The 13,756-nt window shown below is 37.4% G+C and overlaps 1 protein-coding gene across 5 annotated transcripts in view; it reads left to right on the plus strand.

Annotated features, from left to right (window-relative positions):
- Positions 1 to 13,756, plus strand: part of LRP6 (LDL receptor related protein 6) — a 172,552-nt gene that overhangs the window by 19,263 nt on the left and 139,533 nt on the right. For 4 of the 5 annotated variants that reach the window (XM_073789032.1, XM_033867028.2, XM_033867029.2 and 1 more), the window contains exon 2: positions 960 to 1,353. The exons of the other annotated variant lie outside the window; for it this stretch is intronic. In XM_073789032.1, the coding sequence (XP_073645133.1) occupies positions 960 to 1,353 (394 nt within the window). The remainder of the gene's footprint in view (positions 1 to 959; positions 1,354 to 13,756) is intronic. 5 annotated transcript variants of the gene reach the window in all.

Below are 13,756 nucleotides of genomic sequence, written 5' to 3' on the forward strand. Positions count from 1 at the left end.
CGTATATTGAAGAATCCTTGCATCCCTGGGATAAATCCCACTTGATCATGGTGTATGATCCTTTTAATGTGTTGTTGGATTCTGTTTGCTAGTATTTTGTTGAGGACTTTTGCATCTATATTCATCAGTGATATTGGTCTGTAATTTTCTTTTTTTGTAGTATCTTTGTCTGGTTTTGGTATCAGGGTGATGGTGGCCTCATAGAATGAGTTCGGGAGTGTTCCTTTCTCTGCAGTTTTTTGGAAGAGTTTGAGAAGGATGGGTGTTAGCTCTTCTCTAAATGTTTGATAGAATTCACCTGTGAAACCATCTGGTCCTGGACCTTTGTTTGTTGGAAGATTTTTAATCACAGTTTCAATTTCATTACGTGTGTTGGTCTGTTCATGTTTTCTATTTCTTCCTGGTTCAGTCTTGGTCCCCATTACTTTTTATTGTATGGATATATCACTGTTTGTTCATCCATTAGTCTGTTGATGACATTTGGGTTGGTTCCAGTTTGGGTTATTACAAAAAAGCTGCTGTGAGCATCGTGCACAGGTCTTTGTATTGACATATACTTTTATTTCTCTGAAGTAAATATCTAGTCTTTTAAGAAACTGCCAAACTGCTTTCCAAAGATGCTGCACCATTTCACAGGCCCCCAGGAGAGTATGAGTGGTCCACTGGCTCCATATCCTTGCCAGTTCTTGGAATGACCAGGCTTTTAAAAATTTTATCTGACAGATATTTTAACAAGAAAAGACTGTCCTGGTACAATTAATTTCCCCTCTTGCAACTCTTTTGTATTTAAAATGGTGCAAAAATAATGCTTTGTGAAAAGATTTTGCCAGTTTTCTATACATTGATTTACTCTTTATTTTTGATAGTATTTGCTCACTAACACTGATTTGAAACTCAATTTATAGGAACCAAGACATTTCCTTTGTTTTGACTTACATATTTTTCTTTTTTTGTTCTAGCGGCCCCTTTGTTGCTTTATGCAAACAGACGGGACTTGCGATTGGTTGATGCTGCAAATGGCAAAGAGAATGCTACGATTGTAGTTGGAGGCTTGGAGGATGCAGCTGCGGTGGACTTTGTGTTTGGTCATGGCTTGATATACTGGAGTGATGTCAGCGAAGAAGCCATTAAACGAACAGAGTTCAACAAAACTGAGAGTGTACAGAATGTTGTTGTTTCTGGATTATTGTCCCCTGATGGGCTGGCATGTGATTGGCTTGGAGAAAAATTGTACTGGACAGATTCTGAAACTAATCGTATTGAAGTTTCTAATTTAGATGGATCTTTACGAAAAGTTTTATTTTGGCAAGAGTTGGATCAACCTAGAGCTATTGCCTTAGATCCTTCAAGTGGGTAAGTTTTGCATCATGTACAAAGGTTATTGTATCTCCTTCTCCTGGCTGTTTTCTCTCCATTAGCATAGACACCCCTTACCTCCAAGAGAAAAGAAACATCAGACCCCAGTTTTAGATTCTTTGGGCTTCTTTGTCAAGTAGATTTGAATGTGGGAAGTTAGGTCATGTTCTGAAAGTAAGGTGTGTCTGTAAATAGTTTTGCGTTTCTAGTATCACTTATGGGATAGCCATGTTTATAGTTCTTGGTTTTTCTTCTGCATTTATTTTTTATAATTATGGGAGGATAATCAGAAGGCGGAGAAGAAGGAATGATAAATGAGTAGTATTTGATAGCTCAAGATTATATAAAAAATCTTCTGAGTCTTGTACCTTTTATTATATACACAATTGTTTTGTAATGCCTAGTGTTTTTTATGTTAAACTGATTTTTTTAATATGTCAGTGTTGAATGAAAAATAAAAATTAGGTTATTAAATAACTCACTTTTAGTTAGCTAGACATGTATTTGCCATAAGAGTTTATTTTCTTCTTAAATATTTGTGTTTTTATTATATATATATATTTAGTGCAGATATTCTCTACAGAACCACTGATTTTTCAGAAAGCTGTCTCTAATTTGGGCAACACAATGTATAGGGATACCATGGTATCCTATTACTTTTTTTCTTTTTTTGGCTGTACCGGGTGTGGCATGTGGAACTTCCCCAACCAGGGATCAAACCCGCGCCCCCTGCAGTGCAAGCGCGGAGTCTTAACCACTGGACCACCAGGGAAGTGCACAAGTTTATTTTCTAATAGAAGAGAAACTTAAAGCTATGGGCAGATCTTACTATAAAATGTGAACTGTATCCTCAGGTGCTTCTCTGTTACTGTGTTTCAGTCCTGCCATATACAATTCCTTGCTATTTATCTGTTGAATACAGTGTCATGCCAGAGTCTGTCATGGCTAGGTATAGATAACTAAACATGAACCTGAAATGAGTTGTTTAAAATCTAAAGATAAATAACCTGTGAATAACTCTTTTAGTACTTCATTTTCTTTGACTTTCAAGTATATTGGAATGCTTTAAAACTCATTTATAGAAGGCAGTGGATTAATATTATGTAATAAATTAAAATATGGGAAAAATGAAAGGTTTATATATGCTCCTTTCTCTTGATATCAGACCCTTTTTGGTGACAAAAGTTAAAGAAGATACAATGTTATAGGAAAATGAAAAGCCTTTTCTGACTATAAAAGATAACATGGGCAATGGTGAGTGAAATTTTAGGGTGAGAGGTTCTAGAAAACACATATTATGTATACTTTATATAATATGTAAAAAATGTCTTTTTAGAGGGGCATTAAGAGGTATCTGCTAAAGTCAGATGGTCTTTTAATAGAGCATCAGAAAATATTGTACTGACTCTAGTGGTAGGAAAAAGGTTTGTGTGTCCCAAGGAGGTCACAGATGTTGAATGTGCGGTAAACTGTATTGATTGAAGAATTTGCTTCTTGAGAACTTGCAAGGTATTTTTGAGAAATGGAATCTGTTTTGCCAGCCAAGTTCGTTAAGTCTCAGGGAGTGTTGAAATGTTTCTGAGGTTACTGCTTCACAGAACACACAGGGTTTTGGTGCTTTCAGTGGTTATTAGGGAGTAATGCGTTGATGAAAAGTTCTTTTTTTTTTTTTCCATTTTTGACAGATTCAATCTTATAACTCTAAGGGTGATGATGGAAATTTCCCCAGATATCTGTTAAATGGTTAGTATGTTCAGAGCTCTGCTTTTTGTGTTCTTCTGGGGGAGAGGGGGAATATCTTTAAGGATTTACTATTTTATTTAAGGAGAGAAAACTTAGGAGCGAGAACTTTTCCTTTTTCAAAGCATGTTTATTTGCGTTATGTAGTATGTATGTGGAGAGGGAAAGAGTGTTAAAGGAATTACAAGGGCCACAGAACTCTTAAGGAGGATGGGTGGATAAAATAGCTAGATTATCACAATTCTGGAGTAGCATCTTATTTCTATAAGGGATAATGATTACGTGATTGTACATAGTCAAGGGAGATGAATTTATAGGCAACTATTGACTATTCAGGAGCTGATAATTTAATAAGTAAATGAATCATTCTCATTTTGTCCCCTAAAACTGAGTTTTACTTCTGGGTGGCAGGTCTGATAAGTGTCTTAGGAAGTAAGTTTGCCATGTGATTAAGAAGTATTTACATTAGCGTTTCCGTGGCTTGAATATTTACTAATATTTAAAGTTTGAATTTGCCAAAGACTCAGTTGGTAAAGGATACTGGAAGAATCAATAATAATGTGCTTTGAAGGTAGAAAGTACTGTTATTTAAGCTTCTAAGGGATGTTCAGTGAAGAATATGTATATTTTTCCTGAGGCCTAAATGGGGGTGTGGTCAAACACTCAAAGAAATGTCTTCTATTATTTTTGATGTCTGTAGTTAGTGTTGAGTGTGTTTGTGTGTGTAAATTCACTTTCCCCCCCTTTAACAGTTCTTTTAAAATTTCTTTTACTTTTTTGAAAGTTATTTTGTGGCAGATGGCTAATTTTTAAATTGTGCAACTGGAAGCAAACAGAATGCAGACAAATGGCATCATTTGGTAATTAGCATGATGAAGCGTATTTAAAATTATATTTTAAACTCATGCATTTAAAAATATATTTTATCAAACAGTTTTTCGGTATTGACCTTAGGTTTTATGTTAATGCTTTTAGTTTTAATGGAGTAGTAATTTTGGATTGAGTATATCACTTATCAAACAGAAGAGATGATTTTCAGATTTATTTTTTAGGGGAAAAATGAAGTTTGCTTTCCAGAGAAAGTACATGAAAACAGAGCTGAGGAAAAAGGTGGCTTTATCAGAGTTCCGGGATCCTGGGTTATGAGGTTCAGAAGAGCTGACTGAGCTCTCTCACAGCAGCTTATGTAAAAGGAAAGCTATTGAATGACTGGTATTGTTTGAACCCTGGGAACTGGTGCAGAAATCTGTGTGCTTTTGGATGTATGGAGTTCTTTGTGCAGTCAGTCCATTTAGCCTAGACTGAAGGAAGATTTTTATTTCCCTCCCTAAATTTGGCCTCTGTTAGTCTGAGATTTTTTTTCTCTTGAGTGACTGGCAGTGTAGAATTCTGAATAAGGAGCAGGAAAACGTGTGTATGGCAATTGTTCCAGAAATGAACAACCATAGTTATAGAAAACAGTATCCTTCCTTTATAGTGAGAGGTGGTTCCTATGTGGCTGCTCCTAATGGGGGAGCTCCTTAATCTGATCCACAGTGACTGTACTAATCTTAGTGATGCTGAGGACCTGCTGTTTCAGGTACAAATAAAGCAGTTCTAAGGGTTTTTTGGTTGTTAAGGATCTGTTCCTATTCCACATCATTTTGGATATTTTAAAAAGTTAAATTTTAGTGATTCAGTCTGAAGTGAATTCATACTGAATAGCTTTGAGTGGTACGTATTTTAAAAAGTACATTTTTATCATTGTTAAGAATAATATTAACAACACTAAAAGTTCTGCTTTAAAAATGCTTGCCGAACTAGTTCAGTGGAAAAAGAATGATTTATAATTTCCTTATCAGTTATGTACGTATAAGTGTCATGACTTGAGTATGTTTAAAAGTATTTAATATACTGGTATATCCCAGGTGACTAAAATAGTTCCTGCCACATAGTAAGTATTCAGTAAATATTTTTGAGTGGCTGGACTTTATATTTTCTTTTATAATTCTATTAATTATCCTTGTTAGGGACATTTGTTTTCTAAGCAAATGTAAATTTTAGTATGGTCCTGTGAATTCTAAATCACTATGGCTTTGATTGCAGTTGTTAACTTAAAATATAATTAAGATTTTTAGTCTTTTCATTTGAAGTTTTCAAGATCATATTTTATAAAAATACACTCACTGGAGCATGTTTCATGTCACATCTTGCTCTGTTATTTACCAAGCAAGTTACTTCATTTTCTTGGACCTCAATTTCCTCATCTGTAGAATGATGAGTTCCTTTCAATTTTGACATTATTTAAGTTTTAAAAGTCAGACATTTAAAGAAAGTACTCTAATTTTTAATTTATTTTTATTTTTGGCTGTGTTGCTGTGCGCAGGCTTTCTTCTAGTTGCGGCGAGTGGGGACTACTCTTCGCTCTGGTGCGCAGCCTTCTCATTGCGGTGGCTTTTCTTGTTGCGGAGCACGGGCTCTAGGCGCGCGGGCTTCAGTAGTTGTGGCACGCAGACTCAGTAGTTGTGGCGCAGTGGCTTAGTTGCTCCGTGGCATGTGGGACCTTCCCAGACCAGGGTTCAAACCTGTGTCCCCTGCATTGGCAGGCAGATTCTGAACCACTGTGCCACCAGGGAAGCCCTAAGAAAGTACTCTAATTTTAAAAATCGTATTTTACAATTACATATTCAAGTCTAATTTAGGTATGTTACACTTAGAATTGTGTTTCTGCCGAACAGATTCTTCTTAAAATTTTGTTTCTACTGCCCTTATTGCATATGTCATCACACTTTTTTAGGGTTGTTTCACCTCTAGTTTAAACCTCTTTTCTAGTTCCACTTGATGTAAACTGAAAAATATTTGAAAATGTTGAAGGATTCTTTTTGTATGAAGAATGGAAAATGTGGCCCATTACTTTTAGGCAGACTATATGTATTCAGATATGTTTGGAGATAGGTGTTTTTGAGATTACCTAAAAAGTGAGAGAGTGTGTAAGAAAAGCCACTAATCCAGGAAGTCTGGTTAATAGGTTTAGCTTTACTAGCCTCTGGGATAGGAATCAAGGCCCTTGGAAGTGAAAACTTTTTTTTTTTTAAGAATAAATAAATGTGATGAATTGGGTGATTGGGATTGACATGTATACACTGATGTGTATAAAACTGATGACCAATAAGATAAAATAAAAATAAAAAATAAAATAAAAAAATAAAATTCAACAATTAAAAAAAAGAATAAATAAATGTGTGTATATTTATATGTATTCTTAAATGTTAGTGTTGGTCTTTCCTCTTACAAACATCTTAACCCTCATCCAATTTTTAATTCTTTATATCTAGTGATATACATCACATCTCAAATTGAGTTTTGATTATGTGGTCTGATATTTTTATGTTCTGTATCTCCAAGGCCCACTTGTATTGCAGGAATGTTGAAAGGGAGTATTTGCAGTATGACCTAGCCCAGTCTCTTAATAGCTTTCTTTGCTAAAAGCTATCCTTGCTTGCAGCATTGACCTTTTAATTTATCCTTAACAAGGAGAACAATGAAATTTTATGTGAGTAAAGAATAGGATACCTTTAACTGAGTTCTCTGCATTTTGGAGATCTTACATACCCTTGCTGTATTCCAGTATGATTGGCTCTTTAGAAATTATAGCAAATTAGTTTGATTGCTCCTGGTATTTCTGTCATTGAACCTTTAAGATTTTGGAAGGAGGAGTCTGTGATAGCTAATTTGTGAAGTAGGAATAAAATGATTGTCTTGAGTATTTATTTTTTTGCAGCATTTGATATTGATACCATATTCCTTTTAGAAATTTTCTCTTAAGGCTTTCTCATTTTTATACTGTTGGTTTTCCTACCACTTGGACCACCCTTTTCCTTTCTTTATTAACTCTTTAAGCTTAAAATGCATCATTTTCTATATTCTTTTCCTAAGATCATATCCATTTCCATAGTTTTTGCACAGAAGCAGATAGCCAGTTATCCATGAAGCTCCATATCCTGAAGCACTGGTTCTGAGTATGAAATATCTTTCTCTGAACTCTCAGTAACTTACATTTTTAAAAGTGTCCTGGTCAATTAGGGAAGCCTGTTTCCTGCCCATTAAATCCTGGGACTGGTAGGGAATTTTAAGGAACTTCTAGCTAAATGCCTTCACTTTTTGGCTGAAGAAACTTAGGCCTTTGGCTACAATAAGAGAAAGTCAGATTCTTGTTTGAGATTTTCCAGTTCCACGTTCAGTGCTTTTTTCATCACGAAAGGTATCTTGCTGAAGCCATGTTTTTTTGCACATTTAATTACTTTAAAAATGCAACATGGTAGCTTTATTTAAAGGAGGATTTTTATAAATTCTCTGTTTTTAGATTTACTCACTGTACTAATTTCTTATTTTACTATATTTTTTTGCATCCCACTTAATCCATTTGTGTTCAGCTTCCTTCTGCTTGCAGTATGTTCTTTAATATTCCTTTCAGCAGAGGTCTGTTGTTGGTAAACTCTTGATCTTTGTCGAAAATGTATTTATTTTGTCCTCATTCTTGGAATGATAATTATTTGATATAGAATTCTTTGTGATAGTTACTTGCACTCAGTACTTCGAGGGTATTATGACTTTAATTGTTGCTGTGAGAAGTCTGCTGTTTCTAATAATTGTTGCTTGGCAAGTAATTTATTATTTTTTTTCTGGTTGCTTAAAAGCAGCCCTTAAACATCCCTTAATTAAAAAAATATTATATTTATTTGCCTTATTTATTTATTTTTTTTGGCTGTGTCGGGTCTTAGCTGTGGCGCATGGGATCTTTGTTGAGGCAAGCCGATCCTTTTCGTTATGGCGCACAGTCTGCTTGGACTTCTTTCTAGTTGCAGCGCCCAGGCTCCTCTCTAGTTGTGGCGTGTGGGTTTTCTCTCTCAAGTTGTGGCACGTGGGCTCCAGGGCGTGTGGGCTGTGTAGTTGTGGCGCACAGGCTTAGTTGCCCCACAGCATGTGGGATATTAGTTCCCTGACCAGGAATCGAACCCATGTCCCCTTTATTGGAAGGTGGATTCTTTACCGCTGGACCACCAGGGGAGTCCCTAAACATCTCTTAATTTTTTTTTTTAATTAATTTATTTTTGGCTGCGTTTGGGTCTTCGCTGCTACACGTGGACCTTCTTTCATTGAGGTGAGCGGGCTCATTGCGGTGGCTCCTCCTGTTGGGGAGCACGGACTCCAGGCGGGCGGGCCTCAGCACTCGTGGCTCACGGGCTCTAGAGTGCAGGCCCAGCAATCGTGGCGCATGGGCCCAGCCGCTCCGCGGCATGCGGGATCCTCCCGGACCGGGGCCCGAACCCATGTCCCCTGCACTGGCAGGCGGATTCCCAACCACTGCACCACCAGGAAAGCCCAATTTTTAAAAAATTAATTACTTAATTTTTTATTTATTTTATGTTTGGCTGCATTGGGTCTTCCTTGCTGTGCGTGGGCTTTCTCTAGTTGCGGCGAGTGGGGGCTACTCTTTGTTGTGGTGCGCGGGCTTCTCACTGCGGTGACTTCCCTTGTTGCAGAGCACAGGCTCTAGGCGCACAGGCTTCAGTAGCTGTAGCATGCGCGCTCAGTAGTTGTGGCTCACGGGCTCTAGAGTGCAAGCTCAGTAGTTGTGGTGCACGGGCTTAGTTGCTCTGCGGCATGTGGGATCTTCCCGGACCAGGTCTCAAACCTGTGTCCGTCCCCTGCATTGGCAGGCGGATTCTTAACCACTGTGCCACCAAGGAAGCCCCATCCCTTAATTTTTGATATTTTGCAGCTTTGTTCACTTTGTGTCTAGATGTGGCTATGTTTTTATTTATCCTGCTTAGAACTCTTGTTTCTAGAATGTAATCATTATTATTTATTCTAGAAAATTATTATCCATTATTTTCTTACTTACCCTTCATTCTCTTTAGTTGCCTCTGGATCTCCTGTTTGATGTATGTGGACCATGTAATTTTCTGCTCCTTGCCTCTTAATCTTGCTTTCATATCTTCTGTCTATCTCTTGAGGCCACTTTCTGGTTAGTTTTTGTACATGCCTTCCAGATAATTAATTCTTTCTTCAGCTGTGCCTAATTTTACAGTTTGAGTCAGTTGATTTTTTAATATCAGCAGTTGTATTTTGCTTTTCTAGAAGTTCTTTGTGCCCCTCATTTAAAAGACTTATTATGAGAAAATGTCAGCCTACATGAAAGTAGAGAAAATAGTGTTATCAGTAATATTAGACTTATAAAAAAGTTACAAAAATAGTGTATAGTTCTTGTATAACCTTTACCTAGCTTCCCCTAATATTATATTTTATGTAATCATAGAATAGTTATACCTTAGATCAGGAAATTAATGTTGATACAGTACTGTAGACCATATTTGAATTTCTCCAGTTTTCCCCCTAGAATCCTTTTTGTGGACTAGGATCCCATGTCGCATTTAGTTGTTATTTCCTTAGCCTTTTCTAATCTGGACATTTAACCAGTCTTTGTCTTTGTAACCGTGACATTTTGAAGATTACTGGCCGTTTTGTAGAATGTCCCTCATTTAGGATTTGTTTGATGTTTTCTTGTGGTTGGTTATACATTTTTGGCATGGCAGAGGTCGTGTTGTGCTCTTCTCTGGGCTTCATATCAGCAGGTGCATGATGTAGATACTGGCGATGTAACATTTGATCACTTGCTTATGGTGTTGTCTGTTAGGTTTATTTATTTATTTATTTTTTTGTATTTACTTTTCCCCCCTTGTAATAAATATTTGAAGCTATGCAGTCATCCTGTTTATCGTACTTTTCAGCATTTTTTGATGGTTTTTGCCTGCAACAATTATTACTGTGGTGTTTGCCAAATGGTGATATTTCTAGTCCCATTGTTCCTGTTACATGCATTCTCAGTTAGAATTCCATCTTAAGGAAGAGCTTTCCTGTCTTTACTATTTATTCATTTATCCAATTATTTATACTAGTATGGACTTGGGCATTTATTTATTCTATAGGTTATAATCCATTAGTGTCATTTATTTCTTGCTTAGGGTTGTCCCAGGTTTTGCCATTGGGCGTTCCTTCAAGTTTGCTCCTGTGTCCTTTTGACAGGCCCTCATTATTTTTTAACCCCTTTTTTTTTTTTTTTACTATCTGCATAGCACAAGATGTTCCAGATTCAACTTGTCCTTCTGCTTCACCCTTAGAATCAACCGTTTCTCCAAGGGGCTCTGTTCTCCTTTGATTGGAAAATGGTACTGAGAAATTACGATCTGGAAGCTCGGTGTGTTCATACTGGATTTTCATTGCTTTTAAGTCCTCTCAGTGGACAGAGTTAAGAAATACATGTATGTATATACATACACCTAGTTCTGTGTGTTTCTATCTGTATCTATATATTTAAAAAAAGGGTTCGTGTTGATAGCTCCAATTCCAATCCACTGCTTACAGAATTGTGTTACAGTCTTCTTCCCCCACACCATTTGTTTGGTAGGTTATTTTTCCAGTCTTTGATAGTGAGAAACCTGGTTCTCATTATCCACAATGTATTTTCTTATTTGCTCAATCCTAGTATACAAGAATTTCAGAATTGCTAACCTCTACTCTTGTGAGAAACAAATTTATTATCTAGAATACACTACTATGAAAATACTGTCAGTAGAGTCAAAATACTGTTTTCCAAATTTATTTAGGTACTTTCTTTTCTTTCCCACCCAATGCAGTGTGGCATTTGTAATATATTTATTACTGTTTGTGTTCCACTTTGAATCCCCCCCGCCAATATCCTGGTTGATTTTAATTATCAATTTATTTTGGGGTTATGTGAAATAATTACCATGTTTCTAAGAGTTAGAAATAACACGAAAAGCTTTACTCAGAGTAGTGTCCGTCCTCCCTGTCCTTTTACCATGGTCCCATTTTCACTTTCTTTCCAACTTGTTCCCATTTGTCCTCTAGGATATCTTATTATCATTTATTTCTGGTTTTATCTTCTTGGAATTCTTTTTTGCGCAAATGAGCTGATACATATAAATTTTATTATTATATTCCCTTTTGTTCTTACATGAAAGAAATACTAAAGACTTTTTTTGCACTTTCTTTTTTAACTTAATAGTATATCCTGAATGTCACTTCGTATCATTTCATAGAGCTCTTCCTCATTCTTTTTTTTTGATACTGCCTAGTATTCCATTGTGCAAATACAGCATAGCTTATTCAGCTACTCTCCTGTGTTCAGAAATTTAGGCTGTTTTGTTAGCTGAGGTGTTCTAAAGCAAATCACACAGTGACATCTCACTTTATGTTGCATCTCTGAAAAATAGACATTTTTCTCCATAACCGCAGTACCATTGTCTTCCACACACCCCAAATGCACAAGTCTTTAATATTATAGTTTACTTATTCCATATTCTGATATCTTTCATAGCCTCAGAAATGCTGTTTTATAGTTTGAATTAGGATTTAAAACAAGGTTCATAAGTTGTATTTGATTATGTCTCTTTAAGTTTCTCTAGAACAGTCCCCCCCATCTTTTTATTCCTCTCAGTCTCTTGACTTATTGAAATGATTCTACAGTCGTCTTGTAGAATGTTCCAGATTTTGTTTTGTTTTGTTTTGGTTTTTTTGCGGTACGCAGGCCTCTCACTGTCGCGGCCTCTCCCGTTGTGGAGCACAGGCTCTGGATGCGCAGGCCCAGTGGCCATGGCTCACGGGCCCGGCCGCTCCGCGGCACGTGGGATCCTTCTGGACTGGGGCACGAACCCGCGTCCCCTGCATCGGCAGGCAGACTCTCAACTACTGTGCCACCAGGGAAGCCCATAGATTTTGGGTTTTTTAAGAGTTATTTGGATGTTTGACTTATTTTTATTCCTTTACTTTTCTTTCTGTCTATCTATCTATCTATTTATTTTTGTCTGAGTTGGGTCTTTGTTGCTGTGCGTGGGCTTTCTCTAGTTGTGGCGAGCAGGGGCTACTTTTCGTTGTGGTGCACGGGCTTCTCATTGCAGTGGCTTCTCATGTTGCGGAGCATGGGCTCTAGGTGTGCGGGCTCAGTAGTTGTGGCTCACGGGCTCTAGAGCGCAGGCTCAGTAGTTGTGGCGCACGGGCTTAGTTGCTCCACGGCATGTGGAATCTTCCCGGACCAGGGCTTGAACCCGTGTCCCCTGTGTTGGTAGGCAGAATCTTAAGCACTGCGCCACCAGGAAAGCCCTCCTTTACATTTCTTGTAAAATTAAAATTTATGATAGGAGGCTTTGTTTGCAACGAATTCAGTGTTTTGGCATAAATGCTTCATGGGTAGTATTGAGTACTTTGTATTCATCACATCAGAAATGTTTTGTCCTACTTATAGTGATGCTAATATTCAGTAGAATCAGATGATGAAAGTTAATATTCGTATTATAATATTGAGCTTTTCCTCTTATATCCTTCATGCAATCTGTGAGATGATCCTTTTGTACCATGCCAATATCCAGTTCCTCATCTGTTGATTGTTTTAACATCCACTGAGTATCAGTTCTTGTATTGTTGTGTTAGGGATGTCTGTTACTGTTTTATGATGTCTTGTCCCATGTATTTTAGTTTATTTTTTATGTGTTTTAATCATTTAAATTACTTATAAATGTCTATCATATTGTTCACTTGTCTGAAGTTCTTAGAAATCCACTTCTGTTCTTTGCTATATTTGCTGATTCTTAAGGTGAACCGTTTCCTTAGGTGTTTTAGAGTTCTGAATTGTGAGCTGATCTTCATAGGAGTTGTCTATGAGAATTCTGAGTGGCTTCTTGGCAGAGCAGCGGGGGGCGCGCGTATTACTCCAGAGAGGTTTGTTTTTGCCAAGCACCCTAGAGGTGTTTCCAGGGACTGCTTTATTTTTAAACTGAAGTATAGCTTACATGTACTAAAATGAACAGATTTTCAGTGCAGTTTTGACATGTGTATATACCTATGTTATCACCGTGTTCAAGCAGAGAACATTTTTTCTATTTAATTTTTGGAATTTGGGGTTCCTGTACAACGTAGATAGAATAAATTCAAACTCTAAACCTATGTGAGGGCATCTTGTGATTACAAAGTCTTTGGTGATTTTTCCCACATTTTCAGAGCCTAGGCCAAGACAGAAAATTTCTTTGCCTCCTTCTACCAATGGCAGATTTTTTTACTTCCTTGTTCCCCAAGGGTCTGTGCTTTGTGCAAAAATCTTCTAACCCAGTGCTTCTTGTGTGTCAGGGCCTTGTCTTTTTCCCTGCTTTGCCACTGAAACAGAAGTTCCTCAGTTTCTGAGACGAGAATAACCTGCAGGGTGGCTGTAGCATCAAGTGTGTGCTGCTTTTTATTTCCCTATTAATTTTTGGCTCTCTAAGAGATTTCCCCTACTTTCATACCTTAGTTGTACATTTAAAGGAGTGTTTATGTATTTTTATTTTGTGTATATATGTGTATCAGTCTGTTTGGGCTGCTATTACAATACGCCACAGACTGAGTAGTTTATAATGATAGAAATTTTATTGCTTGTCAGCAGCGGTCCCCAACCTTTTTGGCACCAGGGACCGGTTTCTTGGAAGACAGTTTTTCCACGGGGGGTGAGGGGATGGCTCAGGCGGTAATGCGGGTGATGGGGAGCAGCAGATGCAGCTTCGCTCACTCCCCCGCCGCTCGCCTCCTGCTGTGTGGCCGGGTTCCTAAAAGGCTGTGGACCGGTAGTGGT

The sequence above is a fragment of the Tursiops truncatus genome, chromosome 11 (genome assembly GCF_011762595.2).
Source record: "Tursiops truncatus isolate mTurTru1 chromosome 11, mTurTru1.mat.Y, whole genome shotgun sequence".
Taxonomy (NCBI): Eukaryota; Metazoa; Chordata; class Mammalia; order Artiodactyla; family Delphinidae; genus Tursiops; species Tursiops truncatus.